At 33.6% G+C, this 24,749-nt stretch overlaps 1 protein-coding gene across 1 annotated transcript; it reads right to left on the reverse strand.

Annotated features, from left to right (window-relative positions):
- Window positions 1–8,453: 8,453 nt before the first annotated feature.
- LOC139506904 (nuclear inhibitor of protein phosphatase 1-like) lies at window positions 8,454–23,189 on the reverse strand (the record flags this gene model as incomplete). Its single annotated transcript, XM_071295571.1, has 3 exons — window positions 23,123–23,189; window positions 21,035–21,188; window positions 8,454–8,671 (listed from the first exon to the last, which is right to left on the reverse strand). Coding segments are annotated over exons 1-3 (381 nt in total), but the record flags the coding sequence as incomplete, so codon positions are not given.
- Between the last annotated feature and the right edge of the window lie 1,560 nt (window positions 23,190–24,749).

Genomic DNA, 24,749 nt, shown 5'->3' on the forward strand with positions numbered 1-24,749 from the left:
ATTTCTGTTGTGTGCTGTTTTACATTGATCAGATAATCATACACATTAAAGTGTATTTCTGGTGTGTGCTGTTTTTACATTGATCAGATAATTATACATGTAAAAGTGTATTTCTGCTGTGTGCTGTTTTACATTGATCAGATAATCATACATGTAAAAGTGTAGTTCTGTGTGTGCTGTTTTATATTTATCAGATAATCATACATGTTAAAAGTGTATTTCTGTTGTGTGCTGTTTTACATTGATCAGATAATCATACACATTAAAGTGTATTTTCTGGTGTGTGCTGTTTTACATTGATCAGATAATTATACATGTAAAAGTGTATTCCTGTTGTGTGCTGTTTTACATTGATCAGATAATTATACACATAAAAGTGTATTTCTGTTGTGTGCTGTTTTACATTGATCAGATAATTATACACATAAAAGTGTATTTCTGTTGTGTACTGTTTTACATTGATCAGATTAATTATACACATAAAAGTGTATTTCTGGTGTGTGCTGTTTTACATTGATCAGATAATCATACATGTAAAAGTGTATTTCTGTTGTGGTGCTGTTTTACATTGATCAGATAATCAGACATATAAAAGTGTATTTCTGTTGTGTGTTGTTTTACATTGATCAGATAATCATACATGTAAAAGTGTATTTCTGTTGTGTGTTGTTTTACATTGATCAGATAATCATACATGTAAAAGTGTATTTCTGTTGTGTGCTGTTTTACATTGATCAGATAATTATACATGTAAAAGTGTATTTCTGTTGTGTGTTGTTTTACATTGATCAGATAATCATACATGTAAAAGTGTATTTCTGTTGTGTGCTGTTTTACATTGATCAGATAATCATACATTGTAAAGTGTATGTCTGCTGTGTGCTGTTTTATATTGATCAGATAATCATACATATAAAAGTGTATGTCTGTTCTGTGCTGTTTTACATTGATCAGATAATCATACATGTAAAAGTGTATTTCTGTTGTGTGCTGTTTTACATTGATCAGATTATCATACATGTAAAAGTGTATTTCTGTTGTGTGCTATTTAATACATTGATCAGATAATCATACATGTAAAGTGTATGGTCTGTTGTGTGCTGTTTTACATTGATCAGATAATCATACATGTAAAAGTGTATGTCTGCTGTGTGCTGTTTTACATTGATCAGATAATCAGACATGTAAAAGTGTATTTCTGCTGTGTGCTGTTTTATATTTATCAGATAATCATACATATAAAAGTGTATTTCTGCTGTGTGCTGTTTTACATTGATTCAGATAATCAGACATGTAAAAGTGTATTTCTGCTGTGTGTTGTTTAACATTGATCAGATAATCATACATGTAAAAGTGTATTTCTGTTGTGTGCTGTTTTACATTGATCAGATAATCCTACATATAAAAGTGTATTTCTGCCTGTGTGCTGTTTTACATTGATCAGATAATCCTACATATAAAAGTGTATTTCTGCTGTGTGCTGTTTTACATTGATCAGATAATCAGACATACAAAAGTGTATTTCTGCTGTGTGCTGTTTTACATTGATCAGATAATCAGACATGTAAAAGTGTATTTCTGCTGTGTGTTGTTTAACATTGATCAGATAATCATACATGTAAAAGTGTATTTCTGTTGTGTGCTGTTTTACATTGATCAGATAATCATACATATAAAAGTGTATTTCTGCTGTGTGCTGTTTTATATTTATCAGATAATCAGACATACAAAAGTGTATTTCTGCTGTGTGCTGTTTTACATTGATCAGATAATCAGACATGTAAAAGTGTATTTCTGGTGTGTGCTGTTTTACATTGATCAGATAATCAGACACATAAAAGTGTATTTCTGTTGTGTGCTGTTTTACATCAGATAATCATACATATAAAAGTGTATTTCTGTGTGTGCTGTTTTACATTGATCAGATAATCATACATATAAAAGTGTATTTCTGCTGTGTGCTGTTTTACATTGATCAGATAATCATACATGTAAAAGTGTATTTCTGCTGTGTGCTGTTTTACATTGATCAGATAATCATACATGTAAAAGTGTATTTCTGTTGTGTGCTGTTTTACATTGATCAGATAATCATACATGTAAAAGTGTATTTCTCTGGTGTGTGCTGTTTTACATTTATCAGATAATCAGACATACAAAAGTGTATTCTGCTGTGTGCTGTTTTACATTGATCAGATAATCCTACATGTAAAAGTGTATTTCTGCTGTGTGCTGTTTTACATTGATCAGATAATCCTACATGTAAAAGTGTATTTCTGCTGTGTGCTGTTTTACATTGATCAGATCAATCATACATATAAAAGTGTATTTCTGCTGTGTGCTGTTTTACATTGATCAGATAATCAGACATACAAAGTGTATTTCTGCTGTGTGCTGTTTTACATTGATCAGATAATCAGACATATAAAAGTGTATTTTCTGCTGTGTGCTGTTTTACATTGATCAGATAATCAGACATATAAAAGTGTATTTCTGCTGTGGTGCTGTTTTACATTGATCAGATAATCATACATATAAAAGTGTATTTCTGCTGTGTGCTGTTTTACATTGATCAGATAATCATACATATAAAAGTGTATTTCTGCTGTGTGCTGTTTTACATTGATCAGATAATCAGACATACAAAAGTGTATTTCTGCTGTGTGCTGTTTTACATTGATCAGATAATTATACACATTAAAGGGTATTTCTGCTGTGTGTTGTTTAACATTGATCAGATAATCATACATGTAAAAGTGTATTTCTGCTGTGTGTTGTTTAACATTGATCAGATAATCATACATGTAAAAGTGTATTTCTGTTGTGTGCTGTTTTACATTGATCAGATAATCCTACATATAAAAGTGTATTTCTGCTGTGTGCTGTTTTACATTGATCAGATAATCCTACATGTAAAAGTGTATTTCTGTTGTGTGCTGTTTTACATTTATCAGATAATCCTACATATAAAAGTGTATTTCTGCTGTGTGCTGTTTTACATTGATCAGATAATCCTACATGTAAAAGTGTATTTCTGCTGTGTGCTGTTTTACATTGATCAGGATAATCATACACATAAAAGTGTATTTCTGCTGTGTGCTGTTTTACATTGATCAGATAATCCTACATGTAAAAGTGTATTCTGCTGTGTGCTGTTTAACATTGATCAGATAATCCTACATGTAAAAGTGTATTTCTGCTGTGTGCTGTTTTACATTGATCAAATAATCATACATGTAAAAGTGTATTTCTGGTGTGTGCTGTTTTATATTGATCAGATAATCATACATATAAAAGTGTATTTCTGCTGTGTGTTGTTTTACATTTATCAGATAATCATACATGTAAAAATGTATTTCTGTTGTGTGCTGTTTTACATTGATCAGATTATCATACATGTAAAAGTGTATTTCTGCTGTGTGCTGTTTAACATTGATCAGATAATCCTACATGTAAAAGTGTATTTCTGCTGTGTGCTGTTGTACATTGATCAGATAATCCTACATGTAAAAGTGTATTTCTGCTGTGTGCTGTTTAACATTGATCAGATAATCCCTACATGTAAAAGTGTATTTCTGCTGTGTGCTGTTTTACATTGATCAGATAATCCTACATGTAAAAGTGTATTTCTGCTGTGTGCTGTTTTACATTGATCAAATAATCATACATGTAAAAGTGTAGTTCTGCTGTGTGCTGTTTTACATTGATCAGATTATCATACATGTAAAAGTGTATTTCTGCTGTGTGCTGTTTTATATTTATCAGATAATCATACATATAAAAGTGTATTTCTGCTGTGTGTTGTTTTACATTGATCAGATAATCATACATGTAAAAGTGTATTTCTGTTTGTGTGCTGTTTTACATTGATCAGATAATCATACATGTAAAAGTGTATTTCTGTTGTGTACTGTTTTATATTGATCAGATAATCATACATGTAAAAGTGTATTTCTGTTGTGTACTGTTTTATATTGATCAGATAATCATACATATAAAAGTGTATTTCTGCTGTGTGTTGTTTTTACATTGATCAGATAATTATACATGTAAAAGTGTAATTTCTGTTGTGTGCTGTTTTACATTGATCAGATAATCATACATATAAAAGTGTATTTCTGCTGTGTGCTGTTTTACATTGATCAGATAATCATACATGTAAAAGTGTATTTCTGTTGTGTACTGTTTTATATTGATCAGATAATCATACATGTAAAAGGTGTATTTCTGTTGTGTGCTGTTTTACATTTATTCAGATAATCAGACACATAAAAGTATATTTCTGTTGTGTGTTGTTTAACATTGATCAGATAATCATACATGTAAAAGTGTATTTCTGTTGTGTGCTGTTTTACATTGATCAGATAATCAGACATATAAAAGTGTATTTCTGCTGTGTGCTGTTTTACATTGATCAGATAATCATACATGTAAAAGTGTATTTCTGCTGTGTGCTGTTTTTTACATCAGATAATCATACATGTAAAAGTGTATTTCTGTTGTGTGCTGTTTTACATTTATCAGATAATCATATATGTAAAAGTGTATTTCTTGCTGTGTGCTGTTTTACATTTATTAGATAATCATACATATAAAAGTGTATTTCTGCTGTGTGCTGGTTTTACATTGATCAGATAATCATACATGTAAAAGTGTATTTCTGTTGTGTGCTGTTTTACATTGATCAGATAATCATACATATAAAAGTGTATTTCTGCTGTGTGCTGGTCCAAGGACACAGTTATCGTCCTTTGGTTTTCGTTTGTCTACGAATATAGTCCCTAGTGTAAACAGTGTATAACTTGCATGTCTTATTTGATACTTTCCCAATTTATTTCTTGATATTAAATGCATGAAATATCAAGTAGGGGGATGTAATTACATGTAAAAAAAAATTGGGTGCTGAATCTTTATGTTAAGAAGTAAATTAGTCCAGTTCTAAAAGGTCAAATTTTAGGCACGTCTGAAGCTGTCAAACTGAATTTTACACCCCCTTAACACAGAATTGTCAATATTTTTGAGTTAGAGCTGGTAGAAGTTTCTATAATTTTGATATTATTTGTCTCACTGGTAGTACACTACACTGTAAAAATCTTTTTGAGAAAGAGCAGGTGCGATTTTTTTAATTTGAATTTATTGTCTAAAAGAAATGCACTACGAAATAACTGTGTTCTCGGGCCTAAGAGATGGATTCCTGAAATCTAGATTCTGTACTTTGGCAACTTTCCTGAATGATTTGCTGGTTTCAGTTTGTCAAACTCAATCAAAGTAAAGGATTTACATCTTTGGTTACAGAAATTCTGTTAAAATGTGCCATTTTGGCATTCTACGGCTATAATAAGCATTTTAAAGCAGTTTACATTTTATGGCTAAGAGGCATGCTGACTTTCTATCTGACAGCTTTTTTTGTTCCTGATATTTGTGTTTCTATGATTAAATCAAATTTAATTAACCATTTGTGAACTCTGGATATAGAGAAAAGTAGATTATCACAGAAAAAAAGTGCAGATATTTGTATTCACGGCCATGGTTAAACGGCCTAATAGATGTATGTAAAATGTGAAGAGCTTTGTACATCAAATCTGTAGTCCATCACAAATATTTCACTAAAATCTGTAAAAAAAGCACTTTATTATACTCAGTACACCTTACTCCTTTCATAGGCTACCATTTTTTTTCTCTGTATGATAGTAAGTGGTCCAACTTTATGCTTATTAAGGCTAAAACTAAAATGCAAGTTTTCCATTGAAAGTGAAAAAAACTGGCCATCAGACCATATTGTTTCTAAAAAAATTAAATGCAAGAGTCCTTTTGCAATTAGACTTCTTGTATCATAACGCCTTAGCATAGAAATGAGCAAAAAGTTACACATTTTCATTTCTAATAGCTTCTGTGTGCATTTTTATATGTCAATATGGGCTACCGCCTAAATCGACTCTAAATAATTCTCAGTACTACATGGCCCAAGACCATTTTATACTCATGTGGTATGCTTTTTGACACTTTTCTATACATTTAAAGTACATTTTATATATATGAAAGAATAAATTAGGCATAAAAAACTTCAAAATCTTCAAATTGGCTGAGAAAAATGCATATTTATATAAGGCGTCCCTAAATTGAAAAATCTCTATTTTCAGGCATAGGCTTATATAAATTTAACTTTGGAATAATTACAATACATCTGATAAATAAAAGAGTGTTCAGATGCTTTTAATACTTAATATTTGATATTCAAGAGCATTTAAAAAGCAAATTTTTGCAAAATTTAAAATTTTAAGGCCAAAATCTTGACAGTTGAAGATATTTGATTTACACGTCAAAAATAAACATTCAAATGTCTATATTAGAATGACCCTAGTGTCTCTAATATATGTCATATGGCCATGAAACTTGGCAACCTATCTCACAATTGCCTAAGCTTAGGTTAATGCAAAGTTTTATAAAGATTGGTCAAGTCTTTCTGTCCTATTAGGTCCAAGGACACAGTTATCGTCCTTTGGTTTTCGTTGTCTACGAATATAGTCCCTAGTGTTAAACAGTGTATAACTTGCATGTCTTATTTGATACACTTTCCCAATTTATTTCTTGATATTAAATGCATGAAATATCAAGTAGGGGGATGTAATTACATGTAAAAAAAAAATTGGGTGCTGAATCTTTATGTTAAGAAGTAAATTGGTCCAGTTCTAAAAGGTCAAATTTTAGCACGTCTGAAGCTGTCAAACTGAATTTTACACACCCCTTAACACAGAATTGTCAATATTTGAGTTAGAGCTGGTAGAAGTTTCTATAATTTTGATATTATTTGTCTCACTGGTAGTACACTACACTGTAAAAATCTTTTGAGAAAGAGCAGGTGCGATTTTTTTTAATTTGAATTTATTGTCTAAAAGAAATGCACTACGAAATAACTGTGTTCTCGGGCCTGCTGTTTTACATTGATCAGATAATCATACATGTAAAAGTGTATATCTGTTGTGTGTTGTTTTACATTGATCAGATTATCATACATGTAAAAGTGTATTTCTGGTGTGTGCTGTTTTACATTGATCAGAAAATCATACATGTAAAAGTGTATTTCTGCTGTGTGTTGTTTTACATTGATCAGATAATTATACACATAAAAGTGTATTTCTGTTGTGTGTCTGTTTTACATTATCAGATAATCATACATATAAAAGTGTATTTCTGTTGTGTGCTGTTTTACATTTATCAGATAATCATACATGTAAAAGTGTATTTCTGCTGTGTGCTGTTTTACATTTATCAGATAATTATACATGTAAAAGTGTATTTCTGCTGTGTGCTGTTTTACATTGATCAGATAATCCTACATATAAAAGTGTATTTCTGCTGTGTGCTGTTTTACATTGATCAGATAATCCTACATGTAAAAGTGTATTTCTGTTGTGTGCTGTTTTACATTGATCAGATAATCCTACATATAAAAGTGTATTTCTGTTGTGTGCTGTTTTACATTGATCAGATAATCAGACATAAAAAAGTGTATTTCTGCTGTGTGCTGTTTTATATTGATCAGATAATCATACATGTAAAAGTGTATGTCTGTTCTGTGCTGTTTTACATTGATCAGATAATCATGCATATAAAAGTGTATTTCTGCTGTGTGCTGTTTTATATTGATCAGATAATTATACACATAAAAGTGTATTTCTGCTGTGTGTTGTTTTACATTCATCAGATAATCATACATGTAAAAGTGTATTTCTGTTGTGTGCTGTTTTACATCAGATAATCATACATATAAAAGTGTATTTCTGGTGTGTGCTGTTTTACATTAATCAGATAATCATACATTGTACATATAAAAGTGTATTTCTGTTGTGTGCTGTTTTTCATTAGGGAGCTACCATTGGATTTTTATGGGGGGGCTAGGATGAAAAATTTTGTCCTGCATTTTTTTTAGCTGTAATCTCTGTCCTGCCTTTTTATTTTTCACTCTGTTCGGTCCTGCCTTTTTTTAGTTTATCCTGACTTTTTTTTACCTAAATTGTCGTCCTGACTTTTTTTTTGCAAGTGTTTCATCCTGCCTTTTTTTTTACTCAAAACTCCTGTCCTGCCTATTTTTTTCAAATTTCATCCTAGCCCTTCTCCCCCACCCCCCCCCCCCCCCCCCCCCCCCCTTAAAATCATATGGTAGCTCCCTTACAAAATCATACATATAAAAGTGTTTTTCTATTGTGTTTCATGGCAATACTACACAAATGTTGTGAGAGTGCAAACAAAGATTTTTTTTATAAAAATTAACATTTCTTAATGACACAAAACTCAAAAGATAATTGATCAGTGATATTCAGCACTGGGTACAAACATTAAGAAGATATGAAGTATTAACTTTACTCAATTAAATCTCTTATAATTTGTTAAAATAAGCACTAAAGAGTACAAATACAATACTGATATTAGTTGTTCTTTGATAATTATCTTACATCTAGTTCTGTTTCAGTTTCTGGTAATCCTAACAAACTGCCTTCTAAATCCTCCCCTCTTTTATCTTTATCATCATTCATTTGTCCAGATATTGGCTGTGGTCTTTCTCGTATAATATAGAGTCTAGTGGATGCACCAAAATGAATTTCACTGTCTATAGGAACTTGTTGTGGCTTCTTTGATTCTAACCGTATTCTGCCAATGAAGGTGCCATGTGCTGTAAACATCATAATAAATTAGTGAAAAAAGAGGCTCCAAGGATCTATATTCGCTAAAGCCTCGGTCACACCTTACCGGATAGCACGAACGGACGCCTAACGGATGAAAATAAAAGTTGTCCGTTGACAAAATTGTTATCCGTTGGGAGTCCGTTGATGTACTGACCGAATAAAACAGACGTGTAACAAATGCATAACGGACACAAACCGGATATGCAACGTACAAGAAAAGGAAACGTACCGGACAAAACGGATGTCAAACGTACATCCAACGGACAAGTACCGCATAAAACGGACACCTAACAGAAGCGTACCATATAAAACAGATGAACAAGATATATGGAAAAATTAAAGGTTTCAATAATAGTACATGTAAATCTGTGTAATTGGTTTTGGTTTGTTCTTCAAAATGCCATCAAAGGGCAGTGTCTGGCCTGAATAAGAGTTGCTTGATTGTGAAGACGTGCCCTTACTCTATAAGATTGATTATGAATACTAAGAATTCATGAACCTTGAAAAATCTGACATACCAATAATTGGCATTTCTGACGCAAAATTTTCAATTAGCATTTATCCGTTTCAAATCCGTTCATCATCTGTTTTATCCGTTATACGTCTGATAGAAGTCCGTTTCTCATTCGTTCAACATCCGTTTTATCCGTTTAAACGTCCGGTAGAAGTCAGTTGGTGAATTTTTCCTCCAGACCTTCAACGGATGTATAACGGACATGTAACTGATACAAAGCAGAAACAAAACGGACGAGTACCGTACAAAACTGACACCTAACGGACATTCAACGGACATTTTATCCGTTGGACGTCCGTTCAAAGTTTTGAACATGCTCACAAGTTTCCGACGGACAGAACGGACGTCGATGGATAAAACGTACGCTTAACGGACATGCAACAGATATGGACGGACGTCTAAAGGTTAAGAACGGATGTCTAACGGACATGAACGGATTGAAAAAAGTTTACTGTTAGGCGTCCGTAAGAGCTATCTGGTAAGGTGTGACCGAGGCTTAAGTAAAACACAATAATGTTTTCAGTGAAAAAAGAGGCTCCAAGGATCTATATTCACTATGTAAAACATCATAATGAATTCAGTGAAAAAAGAGGCTCCAAGGATCTATATTCACTATGTAAAACATCATAATGAATTCAGTGAAAAAAGAGGCTCCAAGGATCTATATTCACTATGTAAAACATCATGATGAATTCAGTGAAAAAAGAGGCTCCAAGGATCTATATTCACTATGTAAAACATCATAATGAATTCAGTGAAAAAAAGAGGCTCCAAGGATCTATATTCACTATGTAAAACACCATAATGAATTCAGTAAAAAAAGAGGCTCCAAGGATCCATATTCACTATGTAAAACACCATGATGAATTCAGTGAAAAAGAGGCTCCAAGGATCTATATTCACTATGTAAAACACCATAATTAATTCAGTGGAATCAGAAAAAAGAGGCTCTAAGGATCCATATTCACTATGTAAAACACAATAATGAATTCAGTGGAATAAAAAAAAGAGGCTTCAAGGATCTATAATCACTATGTAAAACATCATAATGAATTCAGTGAAAAAGAGGCTCCAAGGATCTATATATTCACTACGTAAAACATCATAATGAACTCAGTGAAAAAAGAGGCTCCAAGGATCTATATTCACTATGTAAAACATCATAATGAATTCAGTGAAAAAAGAGGCTCCAAGGATCTATATTCACTATGTAAAACATCATAATGAATTTAGTGAAAAAGAGGCTCCAAGGATCTATCTTCACTATGTAAAACATCATAATGAATTCAGTGAAAAAAGAGGCTCCAAGGATCTATATTCACTATGTAAAACACCATAATAAATTCAGTGAAAAAAGAGGCTCTAAGGATCCATATTCACTATGTAAAACACAATAATGAATTCAGTGGAATCAGTAACTAGAGGCTGTCAAGAGCCTGTGTCGCTCACCTGTTAATGTGTTTACTGATGTCGGCCATCTTTGTTTGTAGGCGGGGTCATTAGACACTCTTTTTAAAAATAGATACCCTAGTATTATGGTTGTGGCCAAGTTTGGTTAAATTTGGCCAAGTAGTTTTAGAAAAGATTTTTATACAAGTTACAAAAATGAGGAAAAGTTGTTTAATATTGACTCTAAAGGGCAATAACTCCTTAGGGGGTCCTCTAACAATTTTGATCATCCTGACTTATTTGTAGATCTTACTTTGCTGAACATTATTGCTGTTTACAGTTTATCTCTATCTATAATAGTATTCAAGATAATAACCAAAAACTGCAAAATTTTCTTAAAATAACCAATTTAAGGGCAGCAACCCAACAACAGGTTGTCCGATTCAACTGAAAATTTGTGAGGGGATATATCTTATTCTGATGGACATTAAAATCTTGAAAGATTTGCCCCTTAATGTCTTGGTTTTAAAGATATAAAGCAAAAACTGCATTTTTACCACTATGTTCTAATTTTAGCCATGTTGGCCATTTTGTTTGGTAGGCTGGGTCATCGGACACATTTTTTAAACTATAAACCACAATGATAATTGTCGCCAAGTTTGATTAAATTTGGAAAAGTAGTTTTAGAGAAGAAGATTTTTAGAAAAGTTACAAAAAATGATGAAAAGTTGTTAAAAATTGACTATAAAGGGCAATTACTCCTTAAGGGGTCGACTGGCAATTCTTGGTCATGTTGACTTATTTGTAGGTCTTACTCTGCTGAACATTATTGCTGTTTACAGTTTATCTCTATCTATAATAGTATTCAAGATAATAACCAAAAACTGCAAAATTTCCTTAAAATAACCAATTCAGGGGCAGCAACCCAACAACAGGTTATCCGATTCGTCTGAAAATTTCAGGGCAGATAGATCTTCACCTGATAAACAATTTCACCCCATGTCAGATTTGCTCTAAATGCTTTGGTTTTGAGTTATAAGTCAAAAACTGCATTTACCCCTATGTTCTATTTTAGCCATGGCGGCCATCTTGGTTGGTTTGACGGGTCACGCCACACATTTTTTAACTAGATATCCCAAGGATGATTGTGGCCAAGTTTGGTAAAATTTGGCCCAGTAGTTCAGAGAAGATTTTTCTAAAAGTTTACGGACGACGGACGCCAAGTGATGAGAAAAGCTCACTTGACCTTTCCGGTCAGGTGAGCTAAAAAGAGGCTCCAAGGATCTATATTCACTATGTAAAACACCATAAGGAATTCAGTGAAAAAAAGAGGCTCCAAGGATCTATATTCACTATGTAAAACACCATAATGAATTCAGTGAAAAAAAGAGGCTCCAAGGATCTATATTCACTATGTAAAACACCATAATGGAATTCAGTGAACAAAGAGGCTCCAAGGATCCATATTCACTATGTAAAACACCATAATGAATTCAGTGGAATCATAAAAAAGAGGCTCCAAGGATCTATATTCACTATGTAAAAAAACATAATGAATTCAGTGGAATCAGAAAAAAGAGGCTCCAAGGATCTATATTCACTACCTAAACACCATAATGAATTCAGTGGAATCAGAAAAAAGAGGCTCCAAGGATCTATATGAATTCAGTGGAATCAGAAAAAAGAGGCTCCAAGGATCTATATTCACTATGTAAAACACCATAATGAATTCAGTGGAATCAGAAAAAAGAGGCTCCAAGGATCTATATTCACTATGTAAAAAACCATAATGAATTCAGTGGAATCAGAAAAAATCTATATTCACTATGTATATTCACAACATTGTGTTTAAGTCAGATTATTTACGAACATGTGTTAGGTATCTGAAAAGCTCTCACGATGTAAATGCCATTTTAACATCAATTTTTAAAAAGATTAAACAGTGGTGCCCCTTTATAAAAGCTTGTCTTATTAGATTTATTCCTTCCAAAAGACTGGACACATTGATAATTACTGGTTAGATTGGAATTATTCACCAATAAACATGAGATAACTTGCCAAATTGATAATGACTAGCTTAACATGATCTTAATGATTTGACAGTACTGATTTCCCACCAAATGTCTCCCTTCAATTTGAACTTCCTATTGACAATATGGCTGTTTCAATAAATTATTTAATATTATTTCAAATCCAAGCCATAAATGTTGATCAAAAATATTATTCAATAACTTCTTCATCGAAGATTGGTTAACATACTTAGATATTATGATATTTACAACTAGAGGCTCTAAAGAGCCTGTGTCGCTCACCTTGGTATATATATGTCATGTATGTGCATATTAAACAAAGGACACAGGATTCATAACAAAATTGTGTTTTGGCGATGGCGATGTGTTTTTAGATCTTACTTTTACTGAACATTCTTGCTACTTACAATTTCTCTATCTATATAGACTTGGCCCTTTAGATACACAGGAAATATTTTGCAAAAATTTACAAAATTTACCAATTAATGAAAATTGTTAAAAATTGACTATTATGCCCGCGTCACACTGTCCCCGATTTTTACGCCCGATGGCAACACAATTATGGAAATTGTCAAAATCGGGACTGATCGTATCCAGATCGGGCTATTCGTAGTGCCATCTTTAACCATCGTAGAACCATCGGCCACTTTTTCTAGCCTTCGGGGACAACTTCGGGAAGGGTTCTAAATTTTTTAACATGTTAAAAAATCCCGAAGGTGAATCCGATGTTGAGGGTTCGTATTGAGTTCGTATCACCATCCTCACCATCGTAATGTCACCAGGAATGCATCTTTGAACATCGTATTGCATTCGTGTTTCCATCGTTTACATCAGGCAGTTTTTACATTACGATGTCTACACGAATGAATCACGAAGCTACCGAAGGTCTTACGATGGCAACACGACTTCGTGAAGACCTTGTAATCCCGTCGTGTTGCCATCGAATAAAAGTACGAAGGCGACAAGATGGAACTACGACGGCAATTAAACCAGCTAAATGTAAGTTAATTTTCGCACTAAAATACATTTAAAGTGTCATGCGCGATATGCACTGGTCAGTCTAATATGACAGTTAAGAAAGACGTTCACAAAACATGGAGCTCATATCATATGATTCTATGAGAACAAGAAAGGCGACAGCGTTGTTTCTATTAATTTAAATGGAACAAGAAGAGCAGCTATAACAGGCTCAGGATTTACTTTTACAAGTAAAATATTATTTTTTGTCAATTTTGCATATCAAGTAACATAATAAAAATCATAAACGCGCCTCGTATACCAACACTGCAGGCACACGTATATATATAGGGAAACCAACTTTTCTTCATTATTCTGAATTTTTTTATGTATCGTCTGAGTTGTTGTCACACCAATGTTTTCTCCATAACCATTTTGTTTTCTATATGTCATATTTTGCGCATTTGTTGCTTTCCCCACATCCTTCCTTTTGTCTATATTATTATGATATTCTCCTGGAAAGAGCTCTTTTTGAATAAAAGGGATCAACGAACCCATTACCTTACCTTTAAAATAGATCAGTAAACATGGGCATACATATGGGTGATTATTCAGACTAGTGCACACATTTTACAGTTAAAAAAAAGAAATGTCGAGCGTGGCATCCCCTCGTATATAACATTTTGGGGACAAATATGGACACTATATTTGTATATGACACATGCAGAAAATGATACATTGAATATGCATATTTGATACATAAACTATTTTTTTAGAAATCAACCAAAACATTCAGTAACTGGAAATACCTTTAATATTGTCTTTAGAACCAGCAGGTAAAAAATTAGCAACCAATTTCCTGTGTATTATGCTATTTCAAGGAGAAAAAACAAGGTCTATCTGCATGACCTTGACCTTTGGCCTTGACGTAAAAATGTCAGATCATTACAAGGAGGAACAATATACCAAATGTGGTTAAAATCGTTTGAAGCATATTGGTTTTAGAGTGTCCCACTAGGGTGATATTGCCTTGTATTACAACTGCCACTGTGACCTTGACCTTTGATCTTTAAAGTCAATAGCGCTTAAGATATTCTTAACGAGTAACACCATACCAAGTTTTGAGCATTTTGGTTCTAGAGTGTCCATAACAATTTTATCTACACGCAACTTGCATGTAGTAGGCGAGGGGATAATAAACTGTACACGACATCTCTTAGACATCGTATGGCCATCGCGCCATCATCGTAATCCATCGTGTAGCCTTCGTAATCCATCGTGTAGCCTTCGTGATCCATCATGTAGGCTTCGACTGAGATATGAAGCTTAAATACCCGTCTTCGGTTAACCTTCGTATGTCCATCTATTGCTATCGTATATAATTTCGGCACCATCGTATAGACTTCGTTATTCATCGTACTTGCTTCGGTCACTTTTTGGTATTTTAACGAGATCGGTACCAACTTCGTACGAAACTTACAATTTTCGCTTTCGGGCGTCCATCGTATATAAAAATCGGGTCAGTGTGACGCGGGCATAAAGGACAACAACTTCTTAAGGGGTCAACTGACCATTGTGGTCATGTTGACTTATTATTAGATCTTACTTTGCTGAACATTATTACTGTTTACAGTTTGTCTCTATCTATAATAGTATTCCAGATAATAACCAAGAACCAAAAATTTCTTAAAAAATTACCAAATGGTGGCAGCAACCCAACAACCAGTTGTCCAATTCATCTGAACATTTCAGGACAGATAGATATTGACTTGATAAACAATTTTACCACATGTTAGATTTGCTCTAAATGCTTTGATTTCAGAGTTATAAGCAAAATTTACATTTTACCCCTATGTTCTATTTTTAGCCATGGTGGCCATCTTGGTTGGTTAGCCGGGACACCGGACACATTTTTAAACAAGATACCCCAATGATGATTGTGGCAATGTTTGGTTAAATTTGGCCCAGTAGTTTCAGAGGAGAAGATTTTAATATTTTCCCGCGTTTCGATCAGTATAGCGGGAAAATGTTGTATTCTCGATATGGAATCGTCAATTTTCGGTAGGCCGAAGAAAATCTATCCAATCAGAGGACTGAGTTGTGGTCATATATAAGGTGTTTTTTCTGTGGTAGCTTCACTTCTAGCCGTCGTATTGACCGTGTAAACCAATGGACGCCGAATTACAGCAAGTTATCCAGACAGAAGTACAGAATGCCGTTCAATCCACACAGGACCAGATGTTGAACAGTATGACAACATTAATGGATTCACGTTTAGAAGGGTTCCAAAGACGGATACAGGACAACCAGAAAGTGCTGTTGGATACACAAATAGCTAGGATGGACGAATCACTGACCGACAGTTATAAATTCCGAAAGAGGGGGAACGAAGAACAATACAAACATAACCAGAAAGTGTACGCCAAAATCAGAGAAGTTCATGCAGAATTTGAGACCGACAACTTGACGCAGTCCAATATTAACAGTGCAAAAAGAAAAATTTCAGAAGGTATGGACTTATAAAAATCGACAAAAGCTTATCAAACTTGCGATTCTTCAGACGCGGGGTTGGCGCATGGTAGAAGAATACGTTACAAACCACTCGCTGAAGATTCGAGGACAAGAAGAAGATGTATAAAGCGCAGAGTAGAGCAGAAAGCAAGCTGAAAAAGGAAAAGTTAAAAAGACGCCAGACCGCAAGAGCGTGCCATACACACAACAGGCCCCAGCAGAAACAGCAAATTCGATCCCTGTGAACGTTATTGGTGGATCCAGGTCTGATGTACGACCCAGTAGATGTTTCTATTGTAATGAGTACGGGCACTGGATTAGGAATTGTCCGAAGTCTGCTGCTGAGCAAAAACATAAGATAAGTTTTGATACTACTATATGTAAAATTGATAAAGTAGAAATGTATACTCACCCAAAAACAGATCTAGCATCGAGTGAACTCTATTCAATGAGGAATGTTAATTCAATAACACAGACATCATGTGATGTCCAGTCAATGAGCAATACACATACTACTACTATAGTAAAATATAACGGTACAGGGTGTAGGTCATTTAACAGAAAGCTTGAGCGAATGGAAGAGAATAGGTGCCACGGATTTTGTATTAGATATTATAGCAAACGGGTATAAAATTCCTTTCAGCACCATTCCATGCATGGTTGAATTACAAAATAACAAATTATCAGCAAGAGACAATCCCGAATTTGTTAAGAGCGAGATTGAAAAATTGCTAGAAAAAGGATGTATTACTCAAGTGTCTTGTAAGTCATATGTAGTTAATCCCCTAACTGTAGCTCATAATAGAGGTTCAAAATTCAGATTAGTATTAGATGCAAGACATATCAATCCACATGCAGTTAAATCTAAATACAAATATGAAGATGCAAAAACTGCTAGACATTAACTATATGATCAAGAAATTTTGTATTTTCTTACGATTTAAAAAGCGTATATCATCATATAAGCATTTTTGAAACGCATACTACATATTTAGGTTTTAAATGGGAGCATGATATTATGTGTATAATGTTTTGCCTTTGGGTTGTCCCACCAGCGGATATATTTTTACAAGGTAAGTTATAAAATATTGGAGAAGTACGGGTCTAAAAATTGTCATGTATCTAGACGATGGCCTCGGCGGGGGCAAAAACATGAAAGAGGCCATGTTAGCGAGCGAAAAAATCCATTCCGATTTGGAGAAATTTGTGTTTGTTCTTGCATCAGAGAAGTGCAATTGGGTTCCAATTCAAGGTCTAGACTGGTTAGGTTTTCATTGGGATATGATAGAAGGGGTTATAAGAATTACCGAAAAAAGAATAGAGAAGCTTTTAAGAATTTTGGAAGTTTTCAGGATACAATTTCACTACGGAATTAGGCTTTTCCGGGTGAAATTTATTGCAAGTCTTGTAGGACAGATCATATCAATGCAGCCTGTATTAGGAGATCAGGCACGTTTAAGAACAAGGTATTTGTACCAAAGGTATATTGCAAAGGCAAGTTGGAACGCCAATGTACTAGTTAGTACGGACGCATTCGATGAGTGCATTTTTTGGGAACATCTATACTATTAAACGAGAAGTCCTCATTTTGGTGTCGCTTCTCTTCTTTCCACAATAAATTAATCAACACGCCTCTGTGTCCTATAGGTACAGTGCATAGTCGCATTTGTCATCCATTCATATGATTATTCAGATTGAGTTATTTTAGGAGAAAAAACGAGAAAAAAGGCATCCGGGTATTGTCCGGTCATTGTACGAATTTTAAGTCAGATTAGACTTCCGGTTTGCGTTTTTCTGTATACTTTGAACATACATATACTACGAATAAAGTGTATTTTCAGAATTTTATCTGCTATCATTTTCAAGTTTACTATCCACGGCAGTCACAGAGTTTATTAAATAGAGAGGGTCTGTATACTATATCAATGATCACCTTGGATCGATTAGTAAACTTAGAATTGAAAGTAAATACGCTTTATTTATATAGTTATGAATGTTCATAATATATAGATAAGCGCTAAAATTATTCATGTGAACTTTTGATACTTTATCTGAAATTCTCCAGTCATTAAATCTTTTCCAAAATTCATTGATTACAAAAAAAAGAAGATGTGGTATGATTGCCATGTTGAGACAACTCCACAAGAGACCAAAATGACACAGAAATTAACAATTATAGGTTACCGTACGGCCTTCAACAAAGAGCAAAGCCCATACCGCATACTCAGCTTCAAAAGGCCCCGAAATGACAATGTAAAACAATGCAAACGAGAAAACTAGCGGCCTTATTTATGTACAAAAAATGAACGAAAAACAAATATGTAACACATAAACAAACGACAACCACTGAATTACAGGGCTCCTTACTTAAATAAATGTTCATAACATACTAAATGTATGTTCATATTGAAATTGATAGAAAACCAAAAATTGGGAACTTTGGAAATAAAGGTGGAGGGTAAAAAAAAACATTTTCCTGTCCTATAACCTATGACTTGATACTTTTGCTGAAATTCTTCAGTCATTCTGTATTTAACAAAATTCTTCCAACAACACTTTACATACAGATACTTTAAACTACGCTCTGAATGCCCGCGATTTCGCGGGTGTGTTCTAGTAAAGTTGAAAGCTTTAACAAGATAGGATCTCGGTTAAGTCAGTTGACTTACAATGTACCACAAGATTATTATGTGTTCATTGATGCATCTGGTACAGGTTTCGGTGGTTTTGTTACCACTGGTTCAGAGGACGAACCTTTGGAAATGTTTGGTAGTTGGTCAATGGGGGAACAGGCCAAAAGTTCGACCTGGAGAGAGCTCGAGGCTTTAAAAAGATTATTGATGAATTTTGTCAATATCCTCTCTGGTAAGACTATCAGAGTTTTCACAGATAATCTGAATATCACACATATACTTAATATTGGTAGTAGGAAGATGGTTTTGCACAAGAACGCTTTGTTCGTTAATGAATTTTGCAGAGAGAATGCAATTAAGATGAGCTTCGTTTGGTTACCAAGAGAATCAAACCAGTACGCAGACACTTTAAGTAGGGTAACAGATTGTGATGACTGGGAAATACAAGATGAGATTTTTCTGTATCTTAATCACGTTTGGGGTCCACATGACATAAATAGGTTCGCACATGATTACAATGCCAAGTGCAAGCATTTTAACTCAAAGTTTTGGTGCCCCGGACTGCTGGGATAGACTCATTTACATTAGTATGGGTGGACATAATAATTGGATAGTTCCACCACCAAGTTTGATTCCAAAGGTTATTAATAAGATTAGAATAGAAAAATGCAATGGCACTTTAGTCATCCCGGAATGTACATCGGCACCATTTTGGCCTATGTTGGTGGATCGATTTGGAAATTTTAAGGATTTCATAGTTGACAGAAAGTTTTTTCAGGGGGAAAATCTGACTAAAAGAGGCAGAGGGCAGTGCGGAGTATTTGGGCAACAGTGTTTCAAATTTAGATGATTGCTTTAAGAATAGAATTTTAGTTTTCAATATACTTATGACGTTATTTATTTCAACAGGGATTACATTAGACAACACAGTGAAGGAGGCCGTCCATGACAGTGGTATAGAAGTTGGCAGTTATATGTACGAGCTTTATCCGAAGATGTGTGAACTGTTGATAAACTCTAAAAGTGGACAATACCGTTAAATCATATTTTAATTCTTACAAACTATGGGAACGTTTCATTACTTTACAAGGACACAAATCTTTGCCAGCTCAGCCAGTTCATGTTGCACTGTATTTAACACATTTATTGAACAATAATTCTACTTGTCACCCTATTTCGAACGCAGTGTATGGTATAAAATGGGCACATGAGATAAATGGTCTAAACGATCCTACATCAAACACTTTTGTAACATCAATTCTTGAAGCATCTAAAAGAGTAGCACCAAAAAAGACAGAAAAGAAAGATCCAATTACTCCGGAAACTTTAATTGAACTTTGTGATATGTTCAAAAAAAAAAATTTATTTGTTTCGGCCTATTCATAGATCTCGTAATACATGCAAGCTTATTACTAAAGATAAAAAGCTAAGTTACACAGCGGCTAGAGAGTCCATTCTTAAGAGAATTCGAACAATTTGTCCAGAGGGAAACATAGGTCTTCATTTATTCAGATCCGGTGGGGCCACAATGGCGGCAAACGCCAATGTTAGTGACAGATGCTTAAAGAGCATGGTAGATGGAAGTCTGACTCTAGTAAAGACGGTTACATACTAGATTCCACTGAGAACCGTTTGAAGATATCTAAGGTATTAGGCCTATAGATTACCCCTTTCTTTGGTTTTCTATCACATACAACGGGCTGTCCACAAATTTGAATTTGTGTTTGAGTTTTATTTCTTTTACTGCCATGTGTACAAAGAAGGTGTTGTTGGTGTGCTGTCAATGGCAGAAAAAGGGTTGTCATTTGAGTGTCTGTCGTGTGTAGTATAGAGAATACTTGTAAAAGTCTACGACGACACCAACAACTGACACCAAGTGATGAGAAAAGCTCACTTGGCCCTTTGGCCCGCCGTGAGTTAAAAATGTATTTATGAGATTTTGATTTTTGTTTTTTCATTGAATAACAAGTTGTGTTAACAAGTTTTTGTCAAAAACGGACTTGTAATGACTCCCTGAACAACTGGGAATTATCTCTGAAGCAATTCTGATTTAACAGCATAACAAAAACACTTATAAATAATGAATTAATCAGAGAAACTTTAAAAATAAATAAGAATAAGTGTTTAGAGAAAGGGTATTCATGAGTCAAATCATGACTTTGCATCAAAAACTTAGTTGCCTGACTGTATTTTGGTTAAAAATGTCCTGAGTTCAATCTTCCGGCTTTAATTAGACAAGGCCTAAATTAAAATATTCTTTGTTTGCCCTTAAACAGTGTTAAAGGGTATAACCTATAGTAAACATTATATACTCACTACTGCCTAGATCCAATATAAAGGGTCTTGATAAATGTTTATGCCACACTAAAGCTGCATGTACACGTGAACAAGACTGATGGTCTATACAGAAATCACACATCTGTTTATTTCTCCCAAAGAAGTAACATTTCTTGGTGTCTATCATTAATTTCTACAACAAAAAGGCAATGCAAAAGATGAAATAAATGACTACTTTAACCTCTTACGTTAATTAAAATATACTAATATCAATACTGTATGTCTGAAGCTGTAATAACACAATACTGTATCTTCCAAGCACCATGCTGATAAAACTCATATTAATATTGCACCTATGTTAAAATGAACCTCACACCACTGTAAGGACACTTTCTGTTCTAGTGCTTTTATAACAAATATCTCATATTAACAAACAGATCACAGTGACCTATTGTTGCATGGACATGCAAATTTAAATTACCATCCACTACCTTTCATTTTCATGTGCTTTTAAATATTAATGTTGGCAATTTAGATGAAAAACCAGATGCTTCGCAGGGTGCAGCTTTATAAGACCGCAGAGGTGGAACCCTGAACAGTTGGGCAAGTATGGACATGATGGACACAACATTAAAGCTTGATACAGCTCTGAATTTGGATTGTGATTAAAAAGTTGACACAGCATTTCTGACACCGAATGAATGTGGTCTAATGAACTTTTTTTTTTTTTTTGGCTTTTGAGAAATACATTTGCTGTTGAATATTAATCCCCTCAACAAAAGTATTTGAAGAAATTTTCTTTTAATTTCTGAAATCTGAAATGAGCAAATTTGTACCCCCCCCCCCCTTTTTTTTCTCCTAACCTTTTCCTTATGTCAAAAATAATTTTTAATTGCAACAATAACTACTCCTTTATTACATAATAAAATATTCAAATTAATTTTTATTAATTTTTATATTCTGATTTAACGAACGTAAAGCAGTAAAACATGTGAAAATGGCAGACAGTTTTTTAACACTGTTGTCTGTACTGCCAAACCCTTCCCTATAGGCTCAATGTTAATTTCATTGTGAAATCAAATATCATATAAAAGAATATTTGGCATATCGGATAAGAATATTCAGGTAGATTTGTCAAAACCATGTGCAATCGAACATTTTCATGTATTCTGACAGGGAAATGGATCTGGAAGTTGCAAATTTACAATCTTGCAAGAAGATTTTGTTTTTTACCAAATTAAAAGGAACTATTTCTTGATAAATTGTTGTCTTTAATTATAATCTTCCTTTATCCTGTGAATTAGATGCCCTTTTATTCAAATAGTTCAAATTTACAAGTTTCAGTTGACAAGATCAGTACGTTGCTGTTAGGAGATTTGATAAAATGCTCATTTGACAGAAACAGATATATAATCTAAACTGAATGTACGTCCTTCTGAATAATTTATTGCAATATAGATATAAATCCCTTTTGACAAGAGAAATCTGACTTTTGTCAGAAATATTTTTTTAACATGTCTTTAAATTCATGGCTCTTCAAAGGTTTGACAGAATAAAAAGATATAATGTTTTAATATCTTCATGCAAATTCTGGTAAAAAAAAAGGATTTGCCTACCTACCTACCCACAAACTATATAGTCATCATGGGTCGGGTTTGGGAAAACTGAAATATTTTTAATTGTGGCCCTACCATCAACATGATCAAGATGAGATCCATGTGATAAGTAGTAATTTTGAAAACTTAAAAATAACACTGTTTGATTCCTTAATTTACAATGTCAATAAATTAAAATATAAAACACAGTATATCACCAAGAAGGAGATAGAATTCCTCTTATCTGGATTACAATGGTGACCATAGTTATAATTACGTCCCCTAGTATATAGATACAAAATGTCTATTACCTGATACCATCATTTTGACCATGAATGGCATTGAGGCACTGCCTTTCTATATTATTCCTGAAGTTTCAGAATATAAAATTTTGATATCTATATAGGGTTAGGGTTACATGGGTTAGGGATATGATAATAATCTCAGTGATTACAAACTTTAATGCACTCATCCTTAAAATTAAGGTTTTTTTTTAATTCTTTTTAGTTCATAATAGTAAAATCTAGCTTACCTGAACCATTTTGTTTTCTTTGACAACATCCAAATGGAGGCCTGGTGGTGGTTTGCCTGCCCTAAAAGTATATCCATATCATACATGTCATGTTAATCAGCAAATTATATCTATTTTTTTATAATGATTCTGAATTCAGCAGAAGATGTCATATATAATTAGTGAATCATAAGATGATAAGACAAGAGTGCACACGCTGAAATGTCTCGCCTTATTTACTAATCATTGATATTATGATGATAGTCCTATTAAAGTATAAAGCTTTATTAAAAACTGTCACATAAACTTAACATTAATCAAGAACACTAAACAAAGACCAATGAACCATGAAAATGAGGTCAAGGTCAGATGAACCATGCCAGGCAGATATGTACAGCTAACAATGCTTCCATACAACAAATATAGTTGACCTATTACTTATAGAAAAATAGACCAAAACACAAAAACTTAACACTGAGCAATGAACCGTGAAAATGAGGTTGAGGTCAAATAAAACCTGCGCGGCTGACATATAGATCATAAATATTTCCATACACCAAATATAGTTGACCTATGGCACATAGTATTAGATAAAAAGACCAAAACTAAAAAACTTAACTTTGACCACTCAACCATGAAAATGAGGTCAAAGTCAGATGACATCTGCTCACTAGACATGTACACCTTACAATCATTCCATACAACAAATATAGTAGATCTATTGCAAAAAGTATGAGAAAAACAGACCAAAACACAAACACTTAACTATAACCACTGAACCATGAAAATGAGGTCAAGGTCAGATGACACCTGCCAGTTGGACATGTACACCTTACAGTCCTTTCATACACCGAATATACTAGCCCTATTGCTTATAGTATCTGAGATATGGACTTGACCACCAAAACTTAACCTTGTTCACTGATCCATGAAATGAGGTTGAGGTCAAGTGAAAACTGTCTGACGGGCATGAGGACCTAGCAAGGTACGCACATACCTAATATAATTATCCTATTACTTATAATAAGAGAATTCAACATTACAAAAAATCTGAACTTTTTTTTCAAGTGGTCACTGAACCATGAAAATGAGGTCAAGGACATTTGACATTTTTTTTCAAGTGGTCACTGAACCATGAAAATTAGGTCAAGGACATTTGACATGTGACTGATGGAAACTTAGTAACATGAGGCATCTATATGTATATACAAAGTATGAAGCATCCAGGTCTTCCACCTTCTAAAATATAAAGCTTTTAAAAAGTAAGCTAACGCCGCCGCCAACGCCGGATCACTATCCCTATGTTGAGCTTTCTGCAACAAAAGTTGCAGGCTCGACAAAAATTAATATTCCTCATAATATATGAGACAACAATCTGCATGATCTGTGAAAACAGATAATGGAACATTTTCTCTAAAATTAGGACTGTATTACTTTTCATTTCAAAATTTCAAATTTACAACAAAAGCTAATATATTAACAGAAACATTTCAGTAAATTCAGAAATTATTGCGATGCTTTTATTATTGCAAAAAATGTGACAGGGTAATACATGTCATTGCATGTAATCCCAATAATTTGAACTCGCATTTTTTTACATTTTTACACATGACTTGTTGAAGATTTTTGGCATTATGCTTGTGGTTGG

The sequence above is a fragment of the Mytilus edulis genome, unplaced genomic scaffold (genome assembly GCF_963676685.1).
Source record: "Mytilus edulis unplaced genomic scaffold, xbMytEdul2.2 SCAFFOLD_1130, whole genome shotgun sequence".
Classification (NCBI taxonomy): domain Eukaryota; kingdom Metazoa; phylum Mollusca; class Bivalvia; order Mytilida; family Mytilidae; genus Mytilus; species Mytilus edulis.